Raw genomic sequence first — 18,748 nt, 5'->3', positions numbered from 1 at the left:
ACAAATAATTTACAATCAAATAGTAATATATCTGTAATATATTAGAAATATAGTTTAAAAATGTCTCCATATTCTTAATTATAAAGTTTAATTTTATGCTTTGTATAGAAATTATAGCTTTATTTGTTACTGCCTCAGCAGAAGGAAAGAGAAAAGTTCCTAGGCAGCTAAATAGCATTGGGAAATTAAAAAATATTTTATTTTGCTCTTTTTTTGGTAATAGAAAAATAGCCTTTAAAAATACATAGTTAAACATATGGGCTTATATTAAAGTAAAACTGTGTATTATATACAGTAAGGCAGTATATCATATGTTATCCTTATATGTTCTTTTTCATTTTGGTTTGTCTGGACTAGGATATAAATGGGATGCAGTTTTCTGTCACATTGAAACAAAGCAAAAATATGTTTAGAATAATTTGTTATTTCGCTGCCATTTGTAGAATACATTCGCTTTTATATGAGATTTGTCATGTGCAAGAACTCCTTTTTCTCAAGGACTGAGAAAAAAGATAAAGAAAACTTAATGCAGTGTCAGAATGCATTCAGAAGAAAACACATTGTAGGTAAGAATACAGTTGTGCAATGACTTATCTAATGCAGGAACTGCTCAGATCACTATGGTTTGCTGACTGACCCATAACAATGGGTTTCATCTTTGTTGAATCTGTGGTATTTCCTCAGGCTTCATCAACCAAGTTTTGTGGAACTGAATAATTATTTTACAATGCATTTTTTGTGACAGACAAGACCCATTTCCTCGTTTCACTGTGTCAGAAATGTGTGCTAATGATCCAGGATTTATGTCCACGACTATTACTTCGACTCACAGATTATTTTATTACCTGTACAATGCACATAGGAGGCCAGGCTTTTCTAAAGAACTGTTTGCTATGTGATTTTGTTTTACTATGTGTAACTACTAAGTATGTGCTGTACTAAAAGGTTATTTAAAGGAGGGCATAAAAGAAGATGGATCCATGTAGTCTGATCCACTGGTGTCTCTTCTGGGGTCACTTGGAGTTGTTGTGCTGTAGCTTGTATTCTTCTCAGCTTGACTCTGCTGAGGGTTCTGAGATGTTTCTGCCACAGGTTCTTGAGATACAGGTGTGTTCTGGCTGCGCTGATCTGGCAGTAATACTAAAATATGATGGTCCACAACTGTTGAGACCTTGGTGTATTCTTTGCTGGTTCCTGGAACAGTGCATTTTTTGGTCTTACCACTGTTTTCTTTATGTTTCAGTAATAGTGTTGGCTCCTCATCTTGTCTGACTTTATGAACTTCTACATAGTCCATTAGTTTCGGATTCAGTAAAGGTGACTTGTTACTATGTTCGTTTTGTCTGACCTGCACTGTGGTTTGGTCAGTTTTGGAATACTCCATCTCACTTATCTTTTCCAGGTCATCATACACAGTTTCAGCAATAGGATACAGTGACTGACGATTTTCTTCATTTCCCACCAAAACTGGTGAAGTGTTCACATTTGTGGTGTTCAGTGTTATCTTGAATGCCTCCACAGTGCTGTGGTAGGCAAACATAGCAGCCTGATTACTGGGTAACTGAGCTGCCAGCCATGTGCACGACTTTATGCTCTCACAAGGGAGTGTCGCACACTGAGTGTCCCAGCTCCCTTTCCCCCCCTTCTTCTCTTTAGCTCTTATATCTTGTGTTTGAAGAGTGGATGGAAGGCTGCGGGATTCCCTGCACTTCACAGGGAGGAGAGAAGGGCTATCACAGCTCCCTCTGCCTGAGTCACTGTCTGTTTCCTTGAGTATAATTTTTGTATTTTTACTGGGAGTGTCATGACTTGGCATGAGTTGCTGATCCTCACTGTCCTCTACCTCCAGATATTCTATCAGTAGTTCCTCACAGTCTGATGTTGGAGGGAAACCATGGCAACCAAGAGCACTCAGTAATTCTTCAGATTTTCCTGTCTGAAGGTATAATGAAGAAGATATAATTTTTCATTGTCAACCTTAGGGATTATATGACTAGAACAATTGTGAACAATCTACATATTTGATGTACAAACACTTTGATAGTTACATTGCTAGACATAAAACTGATTTCTACTGCTGCAGAAAATATTGAAAGAAGGGAAGAAAAATTCCTGAGTTTCCTCAGCGGGGAGAGAAACATAAAATTCATATTTGTAATGTGAGAGGAGCAGGGAGCTTTTGGCAGGTACGGGTCTCCTGAGTTTAACAAGAAGGAAGTGGAGGAGAGTTGCAGTGTAGACATGTCCTGTCTCTGCAGCACAGCAAGAGACCGTGGAGAGCATCTTCCATAAGAACTACTAGGAAGTTCACAGAGGCATTTCCTTATGTCCCAGGAAACAGGGAAGTCACACACCCTGTTCTTAAACTCCTGTTACAAGTGAAAGACAAAACTTTGACTCACACATATCCTCCACATGTTTAACTGGAAAGTGCTGCTTATTTCCAACATTGACTAGTTGAAGCAGTTTTAAACTTTACTGTGGTAACTATGTTTGCTAGTACGTAAGTTGGAATAGCGAGTTATGGTGAATTCTTTTGTTGTTGGCTGTGGTACTCACCTCCAGCAGATGTGTATCTATGCCTTTTATCTTTGGTCCTGGAACTGGTGGCAGGATAAAGGCCATCATTCTAAAAAAAACCCGGAGCAAACATACCAGGTGTAAATACAGATGCTAGCTCACTATTTGTTCTCCCATTTACTCAGAATATGACTGAGATTTTAAACACTTCTCCCATGTCTTGTATGTCCCAGCTGGACCTCTGTCTCCTGTCTGCCTCTCAAGCTGGGTAATTGACAAATCCAATTGCAGCTCATAAAGTACCTTTAGCTGTATTATAAAAAACACCAGTAATACAAAATTATTCAACTGGAAAAGTAAAATTACTACTGTTCTTTTAATTGTCCTCTGACCCTGAACCTCCAGTTCTCTAACACCATTGTAAATTCATCATTGGCCAAGAAACAGTGAAGTGAGGCACAGTTCAGGAGGGTTAGTGGTGCTGTCTGTGCATGTTTGATTGTCATCTGACTACTGCTAAACAGAATGGCTTTTCCGCCACAGTTTCTATCCCTTTCTTCTACTCAGCCAGTATTTTTTGTCAGACTTGTACAAAAGCAATAATCTTTGCAATACCTTTCTCTTTCAAATTTGATTGAAATTAGCTAGGATTCTAAGAAATCATTTGGGAAATTGATAGAGAGGCTGGCAGAAAGACAATCTCATAAGATAACCTTGTTTACTTTAGGAAATTATGACAAAACCCAAAGACATGTCTCCTGCAGGAACAGGGATACTCCAAGTAATGTTTGATGAATATTACATGACTAACCGAGACTAGTCAGATCTAACAGAGACAGATCTTTACTAACTGAGAATTTAGCCTGGTTTCCATAAGGAGCAGAAACATGCTTTATCATTAGCAAATTAAGTCAACCTATAACTAATAGTTTATAAGGTAAGGCAAATACTACAGGAAATTGAATCAAATATTAGAAGTCTGTTTTTGAAAAATTTTCTCTGATCTTGGACTCCGTGCAATTTTGAAATTGGTGGCTTACCTGTACCCTTTCATAATCATTATCCAGCTCATGATTAAACATATAAGAGATGACAGGACACCAACAATGATCCACACAACCATATCTTTTACTCTAAAGTCTAAGAAAAAAACAGAATTATTAATGGACATACATATAGCATATGCATAGTCAGCATACAAAAAACCTCACAAATTACTTTTATTTTAAAAATTGGCCTAAATGGCCAAACTTATTATTGAACAGAGGTCTTCAGCAGCACAGACGGATCTCAACAATCCCTGTAATATCAAATAATGAATATAATTTTTACTAATGGTACTGCACAGGAAATAAACTGTCTTGGAAAAATCATACAAAAATGCATGGAGAGGAATATTCTGTCACAGCCAATCATACAGATTGGTTTCAAATCCAGTTGTACCAAACCTGTAGACATTTCATTATTAAATACATATCATACAATTAATTAAATGCTGGGTAAAGTGACCTAGGATTACATATTTTTAAGGATTTTTATTGTAATGTAATACTTTTTATACTGAAGTGCTTATTTAATATTAATTCCAGATAAAGAATAATGGAGAGCTGTTACTGTCTGAAGGCAGTCACTCTGTTGTCTGTCACAGTTGTAATGCAGTTGCCAGTGTTCTTTTAATTAAAAACTACCATAAAGAGAACAAATGAGGCAACAGATGTAAAGGACATGGTTTAAATAAGAAAAGAAATTATTCACCCTCTTAACTTTATCATAAAGTAATGAAGGGGAAAGGTATCGGGGTGCAGGGATGATAAGCATTTGGTTACCTTAGCAATGATGTTCTTTTCTGTCCTAGGGAAACTAAGGGATCTGCATGGGTGCCACAAACAGCTAACGAAAAATATAACATGAACTTGCATGTAATAACAATTACGGAAGGGATGCCTGGCCACTCACCAGTAGGGATCTCAATATACATTTCTGGGCTCCACTCACTCCACAATCCATGGTGGTCTGGTTTGCAATGAATCTGTACAATGTACCTCTTTCCAGGATTTAAACTAAACATTTTGCATTGTGTTTGCTGTCCAACAAAAATAGTCTGGAAATAAAATAAATGTCACAGCTAAGGTTTTGGTAATCAAGATGGGAATATAGAATGATTCTGGATATCTTTTCCTAATAATTGTTGAGCAGGTATGGAATAATGGTAACTTTATTTTATTTCTACAGTTTAGCTTTCTAGCAGGTGGGAATGAGATCTGGCTCTGGTATACAGTGCAAATTAAACTGCTGTAAAAACACATAATGAATTTATGGCAAATAGGAGAGAGGCTGTGGTAATGGTAGGAACTGCAATGGTGACGGGAAGAGGAGGAGACTGAGATGAATGAGGGAGGAAGAAACAGAGATGGAGAAAGAAAATGCAGAGAGGAAGAGGGAATGTGGAATTGTGGTAATACAAAGTAGGCCTTGCAATGGCCAGAGGGAAGTGCAGTGGGAGGGGGAAGGCAGGAGGAGATACAGAGTTGGTTTGGAAGTTGTGTAGACAAGAAGGGGATGGAGTCAAATAGCAATAGCTGGAGTCTTTAATTTGCCATTCAGCTGTTTAAGTTGTAGATCCTGGCCATAAAAAAATATTATTGTTGTGTGGCCACTACAGTTACTACCTAATGGTTATTTATATAAATTTAAATTATTTTATGTAATGTCACTGAGCTTTCTGTTATCTAAGAAGTGCCTGTGGTTAAGAGCAAATTATCGTGAAAGAAATGTGATAAATGAGAAGGAACAATTTAAACTACAATGCCAATATTATTAAATAATGACCACAATTAGAAACAAATACTTTATCACCTGCTATTGTACAGCAGCATCTGAGATACCAGCAGGCAATCATACATCACACAAGTACTTTTGAAAAATTATTAACTATTTAGATTATCTGCTTCATTACATTCAGGTGTGGGACCTGGCTGACAAAATGTAGCTGGTCAGAAAACATTATCTAGCAAAAACTTGTGACATTCTTACCTCCCATTCCTCTCCTTCCTCAGGCTTTAGTCGCAATTCATATTCAAGGGTAAGCCATCCAGATCTGACATCAGCCAGTGGGGGTGGAGACCATGTCAGGACCAGATATGGTTTTCTCTTTATTGACTTTTTTAATTCCAGAGTTATATTCACAGGAGGATCTGGCTGTACTGTTGAAATAAAAGAACTTTCAATAAGAATCTAAGGGACCTTTTTCCTTGCAGCTTAGGAAGAAATATAAAATTATGTGAGTGAAGAATTGCCATCTCCATTGGGTCTGGTAATTTAGAACTGCTACTGGGATATAGAAATCAAGAGTTTTCAGATAAAGTAAGTATGGATTTTTGAATTTTAAAACACCCCTGAACAGCAGTAAGTATGCTGAATTCATGTTGAGATTTGCCTTGACCATTTATCATCAAAATTATTTCTTCTTACATTTCCATTTATTGTTACTTTACCCCACAACTGTATTTCAAAGTTAACATGTTTAATGTTATGTTATGAAAGTTGTGTTCTACTATAATCTTATCAAAGCTTGGCACAAATATTTAGGAACACTGAAAACATGGATGCAGCTAATGAAACTTGTCCCCTCCATCTTTTACATTCAGAAAACACAACTGCATGACCCCTACACTTTTAAGTAAGGACATGTAAAAGTAAACCAAAACAGCATATTAAAGCTCTGTCTGCATTTCAAAAATAAACCAAAACAGAACACAGGTTTCTTCTACAGTCAGACTTGCATCTTCCTCAGTTCTGAGGTAGAGCTTCTGCATATTGTGCATGTCTTTTACCACTGTCTGATCTAAGATTCATCAGGTCATCACTTTGAGGTAAAGTATAAAGCCATTTATTCAGCAGCCTTTTTCCAGTTGCCAGACTCCTGGCAGCCAGATCCTTGACAACAAAATGGTTATCAAGGATAATGTTCCGTTCCCTTAGATAAAACCCTAATTACTTGTCCACAGTCACTCTGTAGAAAAAGTCTGAGAAAGAGATTATCAGTACACTGCTATAAAAAGCACTAATGCAGTTTCTCTTGGGTCTGGAAACTACTTTTGGGTAATCAGATTTAAGTATTATTAGTTAAAAGATCAGATTGATTTCCATTGCTTGTACAGTGGAAAAAAGATTTTAGCTGGATGATGTTTCTTAGGGTTTGACTACAAGAAATATGGAAAACCAATAAATGTTTATCTAAACATAATGTTTAAGCTTTTAGCATTTTTGGCTTCTTCTGAAAATAAGATGGTAAAGGGATGAATATTGATTTGTTATTACACTAAGGAATACCTTATTTGTATAAGTTTTTAACTTGGATATAATACTACATATGAGGAGAGCTGAAATTAAAATTCTTGTGTCAAAACCCATGATTCTGAATAATTTGGTTCCACAGAAGCTACTTTTTAACTCTTACCTATGTAAGTCACATCCACATAATGAGGATCAGAGACATTACTTCCCATTTCATTAGTTGCCCTCACAGTAATATTGTATATGGTCCAGAAAGAGGTGTGCTTTTTATCGAAGTAGCACGAATTGGGGCCTGCAGTTTTGTAATCTGGACATTCATAAACTTTTTCTTCTCTGAAATGAAAGAATCCCAGTGATTAGGTTACACAGACTAAAACACCTGATTTTGGTTACTAGTACTTCAGCATTATTTAGGGCTGGATCTGATTTTTCACACCTGGCAATGTGAAGAAAATTAGAAAACTGCTTCCAGACTAAAGAGTCATTGGACAATCCCAGAGACTGTACTCAGCATTTTCCCCACAAAGTAAACACCACAAAGCCTGAAGGATTTAGGCTATTGCAGATGCAGCTGTGGGCTAGTACAGCACAGCTCTTCCTTCTCTGAAAGCCACTGTCCACTGCACAGCCCAGAGCCCCTACATATTCCAGAGACTGAGTAGAAGTGATTGCTGAAGTCCTCTAACCTATCTATTAAATATTATGTATTTCCAATGTTCATCTCACACTTACAGGAATTCTGCATATTACACTAATATGCTTTCAGAATTTATTTGGTCTTTCATCTCTTGATCATTTAAAAAAAATAAAATCTTTGTGCTCTCCTTCACATCCATACCCACACTTCCCAAAGTCAGAGGAGGGGTAGGAGAGAAAATTTGAGTATGTAGTCTTTGTTTTCATGCTCTTCCTAGATGCACAATAACAAAAGAAAAAGCTGTGGATGTGGACCTCTTACTCTGCCATACCTGGCTGGACCAGGACCTGTCTTTTTACACCAAGAGTGGGGTCTCAGCTGACAGTTACAGAGTTTAGCATCTATTTAGGTAATTGCAAGGTAGAGCAGTACTAGGTGAACTAAAAAGGACCTAAAAAAGGTTCACAAGACTGACTGACACTTTCTTTAAAATGAATGTTTAGCACTTTTTCTGAGTTCCAAGGAAAGATTACTACAGAAACCAGGAGGATTCATGCCTTACGAATACTAGTGCAAAACAAGTCTTATCAGGAGATAAAAGTTTTAGTATCTGCTAATTTTGGAAAGTTTTATTTCTAAGACTGGGTGGTTGAAGAGTTTTAGGACTGTGCAGTTGTATTGTTTATTAATACATTGTTGATGAGCAATGAAAAGACAGAATTCACAGTAATTATATACCTGCCATTATAAAGAGACCAAGATTAAACATTTCAATCTTAGACATGTTGATGCTTTAGTGTGATGCCATAACATGCCACTGGACAAAACCATGAACTACAGAAAATGGCATCTCCCAAAATAAGAAACCAATGAGGACTGATTTTCCAGGTCCTTCCAACAAAACACTGAATAACTATACAGCACTTATTACCCCTCTTTGCTGTAAAGCAAAGTGTGTTTTGTCAAGAGTCCTCCATCTGAAGCAGGTTTCCACCAACAAGTAAATGTTTCTTTTTCAGGAGAACGGCACTTTATTATTATAGGCTTTTCAGGAGGTAACCGTTCTGTAAGAGATCAAGAAATTAACCAATCAGTAAGTTTAATCTGTTAGGTCCACCTTGAATTTGTAAAACAATGTCAAGCAGAGAACAGGAAAACAGGAAAACAGAAAATCAGGAACAGGAAAAAAGAACAAGTTTTGCTTCGTAGTGGCACAGGAAAGGAAGGTCCATTTGCTGCTTAGGGCAATGATTTGCTACTTTCAGCAATCAGAATTCAGATTCAGAATTCAGATTCTGGATTCAGAATTCTTTCTTACTGCAGCTGCACTGAAGAACAGTTTTGGTTTCCCTGTGGCTTTCTTCCGCCCCAAAATATCGTAAGGAAAGTTGAAATACTGTCATAGCAGGCTCTATAAAATTATTTGAAATCCATTCTACTGTCCAGTGTATTTTCTATGGTGTTCTGGTTTCAGCTATGATAGAGATAATTTCTTCTCAGTAACTGGTATGGTGCTGTGGTTTGGATACAATATGAAAATAATTTTCATATTATAGGGCTATTTCGTCACTAAGTCATGTTTATCCTAAATCAAGGACATTTTTGTGTCTCTCGCTCTGTCAGTGAAGAGATACAAAACAGAGAAAAAGGCTGGAGGTCCTATAGACAGGACAGGTGACCTGACCAAGGGGACACTCCACTCCATAGAACATCACCCCAGCATAAAAACTTAGGAGTTACCCAGAACCAGTGCCCATCAGGATTCAGAAATGGAGTCTGGCATTGATCAGCAGTGGGTGAGCAAATATATTGTCCGTATTTTTTCCCCCTTTTTTATCATCATGATCATCATGATCATCATGATCATGATCATGATCATGATCATCATCATGATCATCATCATCTACAATTATTATTATTATTACTATTACATCTTACTTTGTTTTAATTATTGAACTGTTCTTATCCCAACCCACAGATTTTACCTTTGATTCTTCCCCTCATTCCACCATGGGGACATACGAGTGAGCAGCCGTGTGTTGGTGTGTTGCCAGCTGGGATTAAACCACTGCATACAAAATCAATTTTTTTTTTCACAAAAGATATGTTTTAAGACTATTCTGTTTGTTTGAAAGATATGCTGTCATCTTCTTTTGATTTCAGGTAAAAAATTAAGAACGTAAATCTGTGTCTATTTGTTGGTGTTCTTGCCAGTAATTTTCTTCTGAAGTACTTAAAATATACAAAGAAGCAGCTCTCATATTTCACTGTAATGTTTTTATGTTCATTACTCGGGCTACTTGCATGATTGATCCTGAGCAAGTTTTTATAGTTTCAAGAACAGCACTTAAGAACTGGGCAGAGAAAAATGCTTAAATTTTGAAGAGGATGATGCTCGTCAAAACCCGGAAGTGATTGAAACTTTTGCAGTTATGTATTAGTGGCAAAAATATCCCTATTACATCAATAATATATATTTTCTACTATGTACAGCAGAGATATTTGATTTTCCAAATTTCTAAATGCTTAAGGTAGATCTGAAAATGGGACATTTAAAACTATTTTTCTATAAGAATACTTCAGCAATGTCCATGTGAAATAATGAATAACACAACTAGTAACTGAAGAAGTTTTGAGACAACTAGGCTAAAGTGTCTGGCAACAAGATACGATTGATACATATTTAGTGTGTCTACTCAAATCCTGTAAAACACAGATAGTGACTTCCATGTAATAGTATCTGTTAGTGTCATCAGGGCTTTCAGTCCAGGCTCTTACACAAAAAACATTACCTGATATTTATAGCTACAGGTAAAATTAACAAGATTTCTAAATAAAGGGACAGGGACAATAAATTATTTAGGCATGCCTGTATCAGAAGTGACTTCCTAGTAAATCCCACCCTGTTTATCATAGCCAGTTTCAGCAGAGGATCCTGACCAGATCAACAAGATTAACAAAGCAATTACACAGAAAGTATGGTAAAATTCACTGAGCACTACAAAGTATCTGTGTGAGAGGCCAGGTTTTCAGGACTGGCATTTAGACACCTTCACAGCATTGAACCTGCTACTTTAAAAGCAATTTACAGAGCAGCAATCATCCACTCACCTTTGGGGATCTGAATGCTTCTTTCTGAGCTCCACTCACTCCATTCTCCGAGGTCTAGCATGCAACGCACCTGAACAATATACTTCACCCCAGCTTTCAGGCTGCTCACCTCATAGTGTGTCTGCATTCCAACAGATACTGTCTGTAAAAGAAAATGGACTGGGAAAATAATAAAGAATTGGACCACTTCAACGAATAAACCATAAAGGAACAGGCATGAGTTACCAATTTCTGAAAGTCAGGGATTTAAGTTGGGTTTTTCTAAGATATCAATTACCAAGAAGCAAAAGTAGTGATTTAGCAAAAAAAAATCACTGCTGATTCTGATATTCAAGAAAATGTTGAACTGTAGACTTCCTAATACACCATCAGATCCATAAGGCAAGGAGCATTACAAGTCATCCAGTGCACATATAAACCCCACTGAAATTCTTCTGAGTGGCTTCAAGTGAGTTTCTCAGACCTTTCTAATTTCTCCTCAGAACTATTTCAAAATGCATAGCATTCTCCATCATTAAGGCATCAACAAACTAGGCAGCATTTAGGACATGTGACTCTGTGTTCAAGAATGACATTTTGTCCTGAAAACTCAACTGCAGCAGTACTGAAGCTGATTCAGTAGAAATATGGCAACAGGTGGGGAACGTCAGAAATGGCTAAATGTGAGGAGGTCACAACAGAATTTCTGAGGGGCAGGTTGTCTTCAACTGATCATGTTGAAGAGGATGATGATAACTGAGTTTTGTCATACATAACACTAGGATAATTATGTAAATATCTTAAATTTCACAGTCTCTACAGACCACTCCATTATTTTTCTTTCTTTAATCAGATCTGGTTACAATAATTTTTCTGTTCTTACATTTTTATAGGACCAATTAAACTGAGACAAGAGAATTCACTGCATAGAACATTCAGAAAATAAATAAATTTTTTCCTCACCTCCCACTCTTCCTTTTCCTCAGGCTTTAGTCGTAGCTCATAGTGATATACATGTGAATTAGAGTTGGCATCAGCTAATGGGGGTGGAGACCATTTTGCCCAAAGGTATGACAGGTTAGCAGATGTGTTTGTTTCTAGAGAGAGGTTCACAGGAGCATCTGGTTGAACTGTATAAATGAAGGAAAAGTGTGCCATTTCAATTTCTCTCAGAAAAAAAACACCTCCTTTATTGTTTTGTATGTTATTTTCAGATAATTCAGCACTGTAAAAGGATAATAAAGAAGTCTTTTTTCTTTCTCCTCAATGAGTTTAACTAGCTCCTGATTTCCAAAAGTATTAGCAAATCTTACTTTACTCAAGTCAAGAGTCAATTTGTCAAGCTAAGGAAATACAAATCATTATTTTGTAAGGCCACTCCTGCAAAACTAAAATGTCAGCTATTTCACTGCTAGAAACACTAGGTATATTGTAATTAAAATGGTATATTATGTGTGTGCAGAAAGTAGAATGGAGTCAGGAGTATAAAGTACTACAAAAAGTCTGCACAATGCTCAGGCAGTTATTTTTACCCTTCCAAGACTGCAATGCCAGCAATTAAAAAGATTTTTACATTTGAAATATTTGGTGGCTTAACCTAATTTGAATATTTTATAATCTACACTGAGTCTAATTAAAATACTGCAGACAACTAGAAACTGAAGCAAATTTTTCAGTTAAAGTTAAAATTTTTACATACTCATACATGAAATTCCTACAATCAAGTATGCAGATACTTAATTTAGAATTAAAACACAGTTTTCGCATACATTTAACATGCATACTTTAGATTATCTGTAAATAAACACTTCTCAATAGGAAGTTTCACATCCTGAGGAAAGTAATCTTTCACCACTACCTGTTCTGGGATTAAAAACTGCACATATCTCAAACTAGTTTGTCTTCCATTTCATTATTTGATTTTACCTATGGAAGTTACATCCACATGCTGAGGATCTGAGCTGTTACTTCCAATCTCATTTGTTGCCATTACGGTGATAATATATGTTGTCCAGGGATTAGTATGGTTTTTATCAAAGTAGCAGGAATTTGGACCTGATGTTAGGTAGTCTGGACATTCATAGATTTTTTCTTCACTGAAACAAAATGATTTAAAAAGTTAGGAAATGAAGCAAAGCAGATAATATTCTAGCAATGGATTAGATTCAACAGAGAAATCTGAAATAGTTTGTTTTCAGCAAGGTCAGAGAATCATTTAGGTTGGAAAAGACGTCTAAGATAGTCCAGTCAAGCTTTGACCATCTTGTCATCCAGACCATAGCACCAAGTGCCATGCCCAGCAGTATAATATTAGTAAATGTAAAAAAATGAATATATATATATAAAATTATTTTATATATATCTATAATCCCATCTCTTGGAAACATATGGTACATGTCAAATGCTATTACCATAAACGCTTCATTTACATTTTTACTGCAGTTGTTTTGATGAATGCTTTCACCCCTTTGTTTATACATAGGAATAAATCAACAAAAGAACAGAAACAGAAATTTTCAGAGACAGAACAAAGAAATTTTAACAATATTTATAAGCAAGTAAGAGGGAAATGAAAAATATTTACTTCAGTTAGGTAAGTTGTTAAATATCTTTGCATACTACCCCTAGAAATTAAACTTATGGACACTATGGCAGAGAGTTCTTTTATTGATTAGTTTGTTTTCAGCAAGGTCAGAGAATCATTTAGGTTGGAAAAGACGTCTAAGATAGTCCAGTCAAGCTTTGACCATCTTGTCATCCAGACCATAGCACCAAGTGCCATGCCCAGCAGTTTCCTGAACACCTCCAGAAATGGTGACTCCCCACCTCCCTGGGCAGCCCATTCCAATGCCTACCCACCCTTTCAGTGAAGAAATTCTTCCTGAGGTCCAGCCTGAACCTCCTCTAGTGCAGCTTAAGGCTGTTTCCTCTTGTCCTGTCACTGTGCCCTGAGAGAAAAAACTGACCCACACATGAGTACAGCCTCGTTTCAGGGAGTTGTAGAGGGGTAAGGTGATCCCTGAGCCTTCTTTTCTTCAGGATAAACACCCCCAGATCCTTCACCTGCTTCTTACAGGACTCGTGCTCCAGACCCTTCCCCATTTCTGTTGCCCTTCTCTGGTCATGTTCCAGCACCTCAATGTCTTTCTTGCAGTGAGGGGCCCAGAACTGCACACAGGATTTGGGTGTGGCCTTACCAGTGCCGAGTACAGGGGGACATCACTGTCTTGGTCCTTCTGGCCACATTATTGCTGACACAGGCTGGATGCCACTGGCCTTCTTGGCCACCTGGGTACACAATGGCTCAGGTTCATCCCCAGGTCCTTCTCTGCTGAGCCACATTCCAGCCACTCTACCCCAGCCTGGTGTTGCATGAGGTTATTGTAACCAAGGACAGGACCTGGCACTTGGCCTGGCTGCTGCTCACACCATCGGCCTCAATGCAAATCTCTCTGCAGAGTCTTCCTGGCCTCCAACAGATCAACACTCCTGCCCAGCCTGGTGTCATATGCAAACTGACTAAGGGCCCTATCAATCCTATCATCCAGATCATCAATAAAGATATTAGGCAGGACTGGCCCCAGCACTGATTCCTTAAGGACATCACTAGTGACCAACTGCAGGTGGATGCAGCACGGTTCACCACCACTCCCTAGGCCCAGCCATCAGCCAGTTCTTAACTGCAAAGGGTGCTCCTGTCCAAGCCATGGGCTGCCAGACTTTCCAAGAGAATGCTGTGGGAGCATTGACATTGTCAAAGGTTTTGGTGTCAAAGGTTTTGGTGTCAAAGGTTTTGGTGAAGTTCAAGCAGACTACCTCCACAGCCTCTCCTGAAAGGGTCACCTGTTCATAAAAGGAGATCAAGCAGGACCTGCCATTCCTAAATCTCTCTTGGCTGGGTCTGATCCCTTGGTTGTCCTGTATGTGCTGTGTGGTCGCACAAAAGAAAACGACCTTCATGATGTCAATTTATTTGCTTTTTAACATGACCATCATCACAACCATATTAAAAAAATTACTTCACAGTCAGTAACTATTGCCTTTTTATGGGTCTTTGGATTCTTTAGGAGAGGGATTGTTTTGTGCTCAAAGCTGGCCTAGGTGATGTATTCACAACCTACCTCAGGTGAGAAAAACTATACAAACCCAAAGCATCAGCTGATGTGGCACAAGAATAAAAATTAATTCTACTGTTATGCTTTATATATCATCAGTAATAAGGTTTATTATTTTCCAGGCAGTTTTGATACAGTTCACAAAGAAAAGATGGGAGAAAGGGGTCTGTACCTAACAAAAATGAGCCTAGAAAGGCAATTGTGGCCCAGGTCTTAAATGCTTGGCAGAGCCTGGGTTCAGCAGATTTAATAAATGGATAAGCACTCCTATCCTTCTCTAAGCAGAATGGCTCTGGGCAGTGACAGGTATGAATTAAAATGTTCATTAAACTTTTTGATCAAGACTAAAACACCTGAGCTTTCATAAAATAAAAGTTCTCAAATAATCATTGTGTGTGGTAACTTCATTAAAGACTGCATATTTTTATGCTTAGTGATTTGGAATGTTTAAATGTAGAAGGGATTTCTGAGGCTTTATCTTACCTATTCTGAATCTCCCTGGATTTATAAAAAAAAATTTAGTCTCTCAACATCCCTGCTTACTTGTCCCTGTTCAAGAACTGTTTTCAGGAAGAAAGTACAAAGCTAAAGAAAGATGGACAGATCAAGTAAAGTTGCCAAACATATATACTTCATTCCTGAGCAGGATGAGGGAGTTGAGGATTTACCAAAATATTAACTTTCGAGATGTGATACCCATGTCTGATTTCATTGCACTTTGGGAACCAGAAAACCAACAGGAGAAAAAATGACCAGAGTCCAGAAGGGGGCTTTGGTGTGCATGGAAATGGAAAAGCTCCTTGGCAGGGCCTCAAGGGCCCTCCCAGCCCTCACTGCCCCTTCCCAGCCTCTCCATGGGGACCCGGGTCCCAGGACCCCAGTTCAGCTGGTCTCCAGCTCCACACAGCCCTGCCTTTCCCAGTCACAGCTCCCTGAGCCTGCCCAGCCCATGAGCTGATGTCCTGGCCCAGCCTGGCCTCAGCCTGTCCCTGTCCCCAGGGAGGTGACCAATGCCCTGCTTTGCTCCGCGGCTGGGGTGATGGGAGATCTGCTGCCCTGTGGTGCTCTTATGCTTCAGTGCTTTTCAGCTGAAAGCTGTGTGCTTCCCAAAAAGATAGGCAAACATGCCTTTGTTTCCAGCACATCTTCAGACAAGTGGGATTTTTGGTAGATGAGTTTCAGGAGGGACAGGCTGAAGATTTGGGGATGTCAGTGGTCACGTTTTCTTCCAACAAGGGAAGAAAATATGACAACAACTGTTGTCTATCTAAGGTAAAAATGGATTCATAAAAACAACTTCATAAATTAATGTTGTCATTCTCTTGGTCTGTTATAACCATCACTTAATCACTTACAGAGTACATATGCACCACTTGTTACCTGTCCTTGCTGTAGAACAGGGTGTAATTGTTAGGGAGTCCTCCATCTGAGCCAGGCTTCCACCAACATGAAAAGGTTTCCTTTTCTAGAGAACGACATCTTACTATCTGAGGTTTTCCAGGGTATGACTGACCTAGGGAAGTGCAAAGATCCAACTAGTTAAATTAGAAATGGGCAATGCTTTTGGATGCTATTGTTGAATGATAAATCAACAAAGCATTCCTTTTTTGAAGACAATAAAATTACATGAAAGTGTGGACTGAATTGAGCAAATAATTCTGACTGGGAAAAGGATCAATATTCTCAAAAAAGTATATACACTTTACCTCAAACTTCTAAAACAGCTAGTAAAATGATTTTGCTTTTTAACATGAACATTTATTTTTTACCTAAACTTGAAATGGTATATTTATCTCAAAATTAAACTATGAAGATGGGAAATAAATATATGACCTTTAGGGTTTGTCCCCATAAACAATAAGATTTTCTATCTTCAGATGATTTTAAGATTAAATTTCAACTTTGCAACAGAACTGAAATTACATTCTTTGTGCATATTTGGGGTAAATTATAGGTCAGAAAATTACAAAAAGAAGGAAATCAATGGGTTAGATGGAATTTTTTGGGTACTGGCAACCTGAATGTATTAATTCATTGTTCCAACATTCCCTATTAATCCAAATACATTTAGACTATTTCTTGTTAAGACTACTTCTCATTAACTTACACCAAGAATACAGACCATATATTTACATTCATTTTAAAACAACAAGCGTGTGACCTTTTAACTTAAGCTTATCTCATTTCATTAAAGTTCCACGTAATTATCTCAAATAGTGTAACTATTCATATGCTAACTCCCAAGAAGGTGACAGGCATAAACTGAATATAAGGTTTCAGTATTGCCACCAATCTTTAAATTAATCATATAAAAAGAAAAGACAACTCCAGCCATTTTCAAAATTGCCATACCAAACTACAGAAGAGAGTAATTTAAAGAGGTACATGCTCCAGTGGTGGTCAGGCTAGGTTGGGTAAAGCCTCAGACTTTTCGAAAGAAAGTGTCTTAAGGAAAATAACAGGAAGCGTTGTACTTACCAGTCAGACCTACTGTAGTCAGAGCGAGCTGCAAAATAATTAGAACTGGTGAAATGAGCCTCTCTTTCATGATGCCTGTCTCTCCTCAAGAGGAAGTATCAGATCAAGGGCTCACTGAAAAATACGCCATCACGGAACAGTCAGAAACAATGCGCAGCATGTAAGACGTATCGCATGACTTGATCAAAGTCCTTTTTGAATTGCAGGCAATTGATTCTTGTTCTACCTCAAAAAGGTGAGGCAACACCAACAATTCCACTTTGGAAGCTGAAAACTGGAATCTCGGAGAAGCAGGTAGGCCTTCCTAGACGTCTTTGAATGATTAGCAGTGCTAGGATTACAATTTCTTAGCATTAACAAACCTTGCATATTTCTTTGGCATCTTGGGATACTGGGTTCTTATCTTAGAGTTCTAACTTCTAGATTAATTAATTAACCTAAGAAAGCAGCCTTTTAGCAACTAAAATATACTTTTACCCCTACTAATGCAAATAAGTGGTTCAACATATTTGAACTCTGAAAGTGCTGAAAACAAAAGGCAAATAGAAAAGGTCTGACATTCATTTACAAATTCATGATTTTTGATCCAACCTCAAAACTTCACAATATTTAGGACTGTCAGTGTTGAATTCAGGATCCCTTGAGCTGAAGAGTGTTACTCTTTCAGTGCATTCAACCAATTGTTTTTACTGTATTTGATTTTGTAGTAAATTTCAGCTGAAATACAGATTTTCAAGTGGTCACCAGCTCGGACCAAAACCCAGTCCCTGCCATGGGCTCACACCACTAGATGTCCTCAGAATTCAGGTTACAACTCTGGGTCCCCTGGAGTCCCTGTTGCTGCTAAATCTGTTTGCTTATCCTGAAGAAATGACGTACCGACTTTAAAGCAAACCTCCTGCTTCTCCCACCAGTACAATCCCCTCTTGGAGATGACTGGAGTCAGCTGTTGGATTCTCGATAGCCAACCTCAGCCTTCGAAACTAAAGAAGAAGAATTTACTGCCTAAATAGGGAGTTCCTTATCTCAGCTTTCCACTCCTACCCCTGGCACATTCACAGGTACATGTATGCTTGCAACCCGTTCCGTGTAGCATAGCATGGGAACAAGCTGCGTCCTTGGTGAGGAAAAATCCTTTGTGGTTCATCAGATGACTAATTTTTCAGTATGCAATTAATTTTCTACATCAAGAAACTATAATACATCATCATACAAACGTTTTTCAATCACAAAGCCAAGTGAAGTATCAGTTAATGTAGCTAAGTCTAAAACATGTTTACTGTGGACAATGTGGAAGAGAACAACAGTTGGCTACATGCCCATATGCCACTTCTGAATAGCTAGGCATGTTTCAGGCATGTAACTCAGCTACAGGCTGGAAAATTACATCTGGGTTAGTTTTAAACTCAGAGCATTTTGTGCATATAAAGACAGTGAAGAGAGAACTACTTAAATATAAATTCCAGTTTGGTGTAAACACATGCAGTTTTTATTACTGTAAACAAGTGACAGACACAAACATCAGAGTTTAACTTCAGAAATTACCCAAAAATAATTATATAGCCCCATAGAAATGGGGCTATATAATGAGGAACCCAGATGACTAGGCTCA

General features: G+C 37.9%; 1 protein-coding gene across 2 annotated transcripts; it reads right to left on the bottom strand.

Annotated features, from left to right (window-relative positions):
- Positions 1-946: 946 nt before the first annotated feature.
- PRLR (prolactin receptor) lies at positions 947-17,206 on the bottom strand. Of its 2 annotated transcripts, XM_041490203.1 has the most exons (13): positions 17,137-17,206; positions 16,039-16,171; positions 12,470-12,639; positions 11,507-11,673; positions 10,919-10,921; positions 10,565-10,706; positions 8,385-8,517; positions 6,980-7,149; positions 5,554-5,723; positions 4,477-4,621; positions 3,561-3,660; positions 2,560-2,629; positions 947-1,936 (listed from the first exon to the last, which is right to left on the bottom strand). In XM_041490203.1, the coding sequence occupies exons 1-13, from the start codon at positions 17,204-17,206 to the stop codon at positions 947-949; spliced, it is 2,463 nt and encodes an 820-aa protein (XP_041346137.1). The 2 variants fall into 2 exon arrangements, with proteins under 2 accessions (XP_041346137.1, XP_041346136.1); XM_041490202.1 differs by lacking the exon at positions 10,919-10,921.
- Positions 17,207-18,748: the final 1,542 nt, after the last annotated feature.

This window comes from Pyrgilauda ruficollis, unplaced genomic scaffold (assembly GCF_017590135.1).
Source record: "Pyrgilauda ruficollis isolate IOZ18807 unplaced genomic scaffold, ASM1759013v1 scaffold120, whole genome shotgun sequence".
Lineage (NCBI taxonomy): Eukaryota > Metazoa > Chordata > Aves > Passeriformes > Passeridae > Pyrgilauda > Pyrgilauda ruficollis.
Note: the sequence above shows the minus strand (reverse complement) of the source record. Positions and strands in the feature narration are given on the sequence as shown.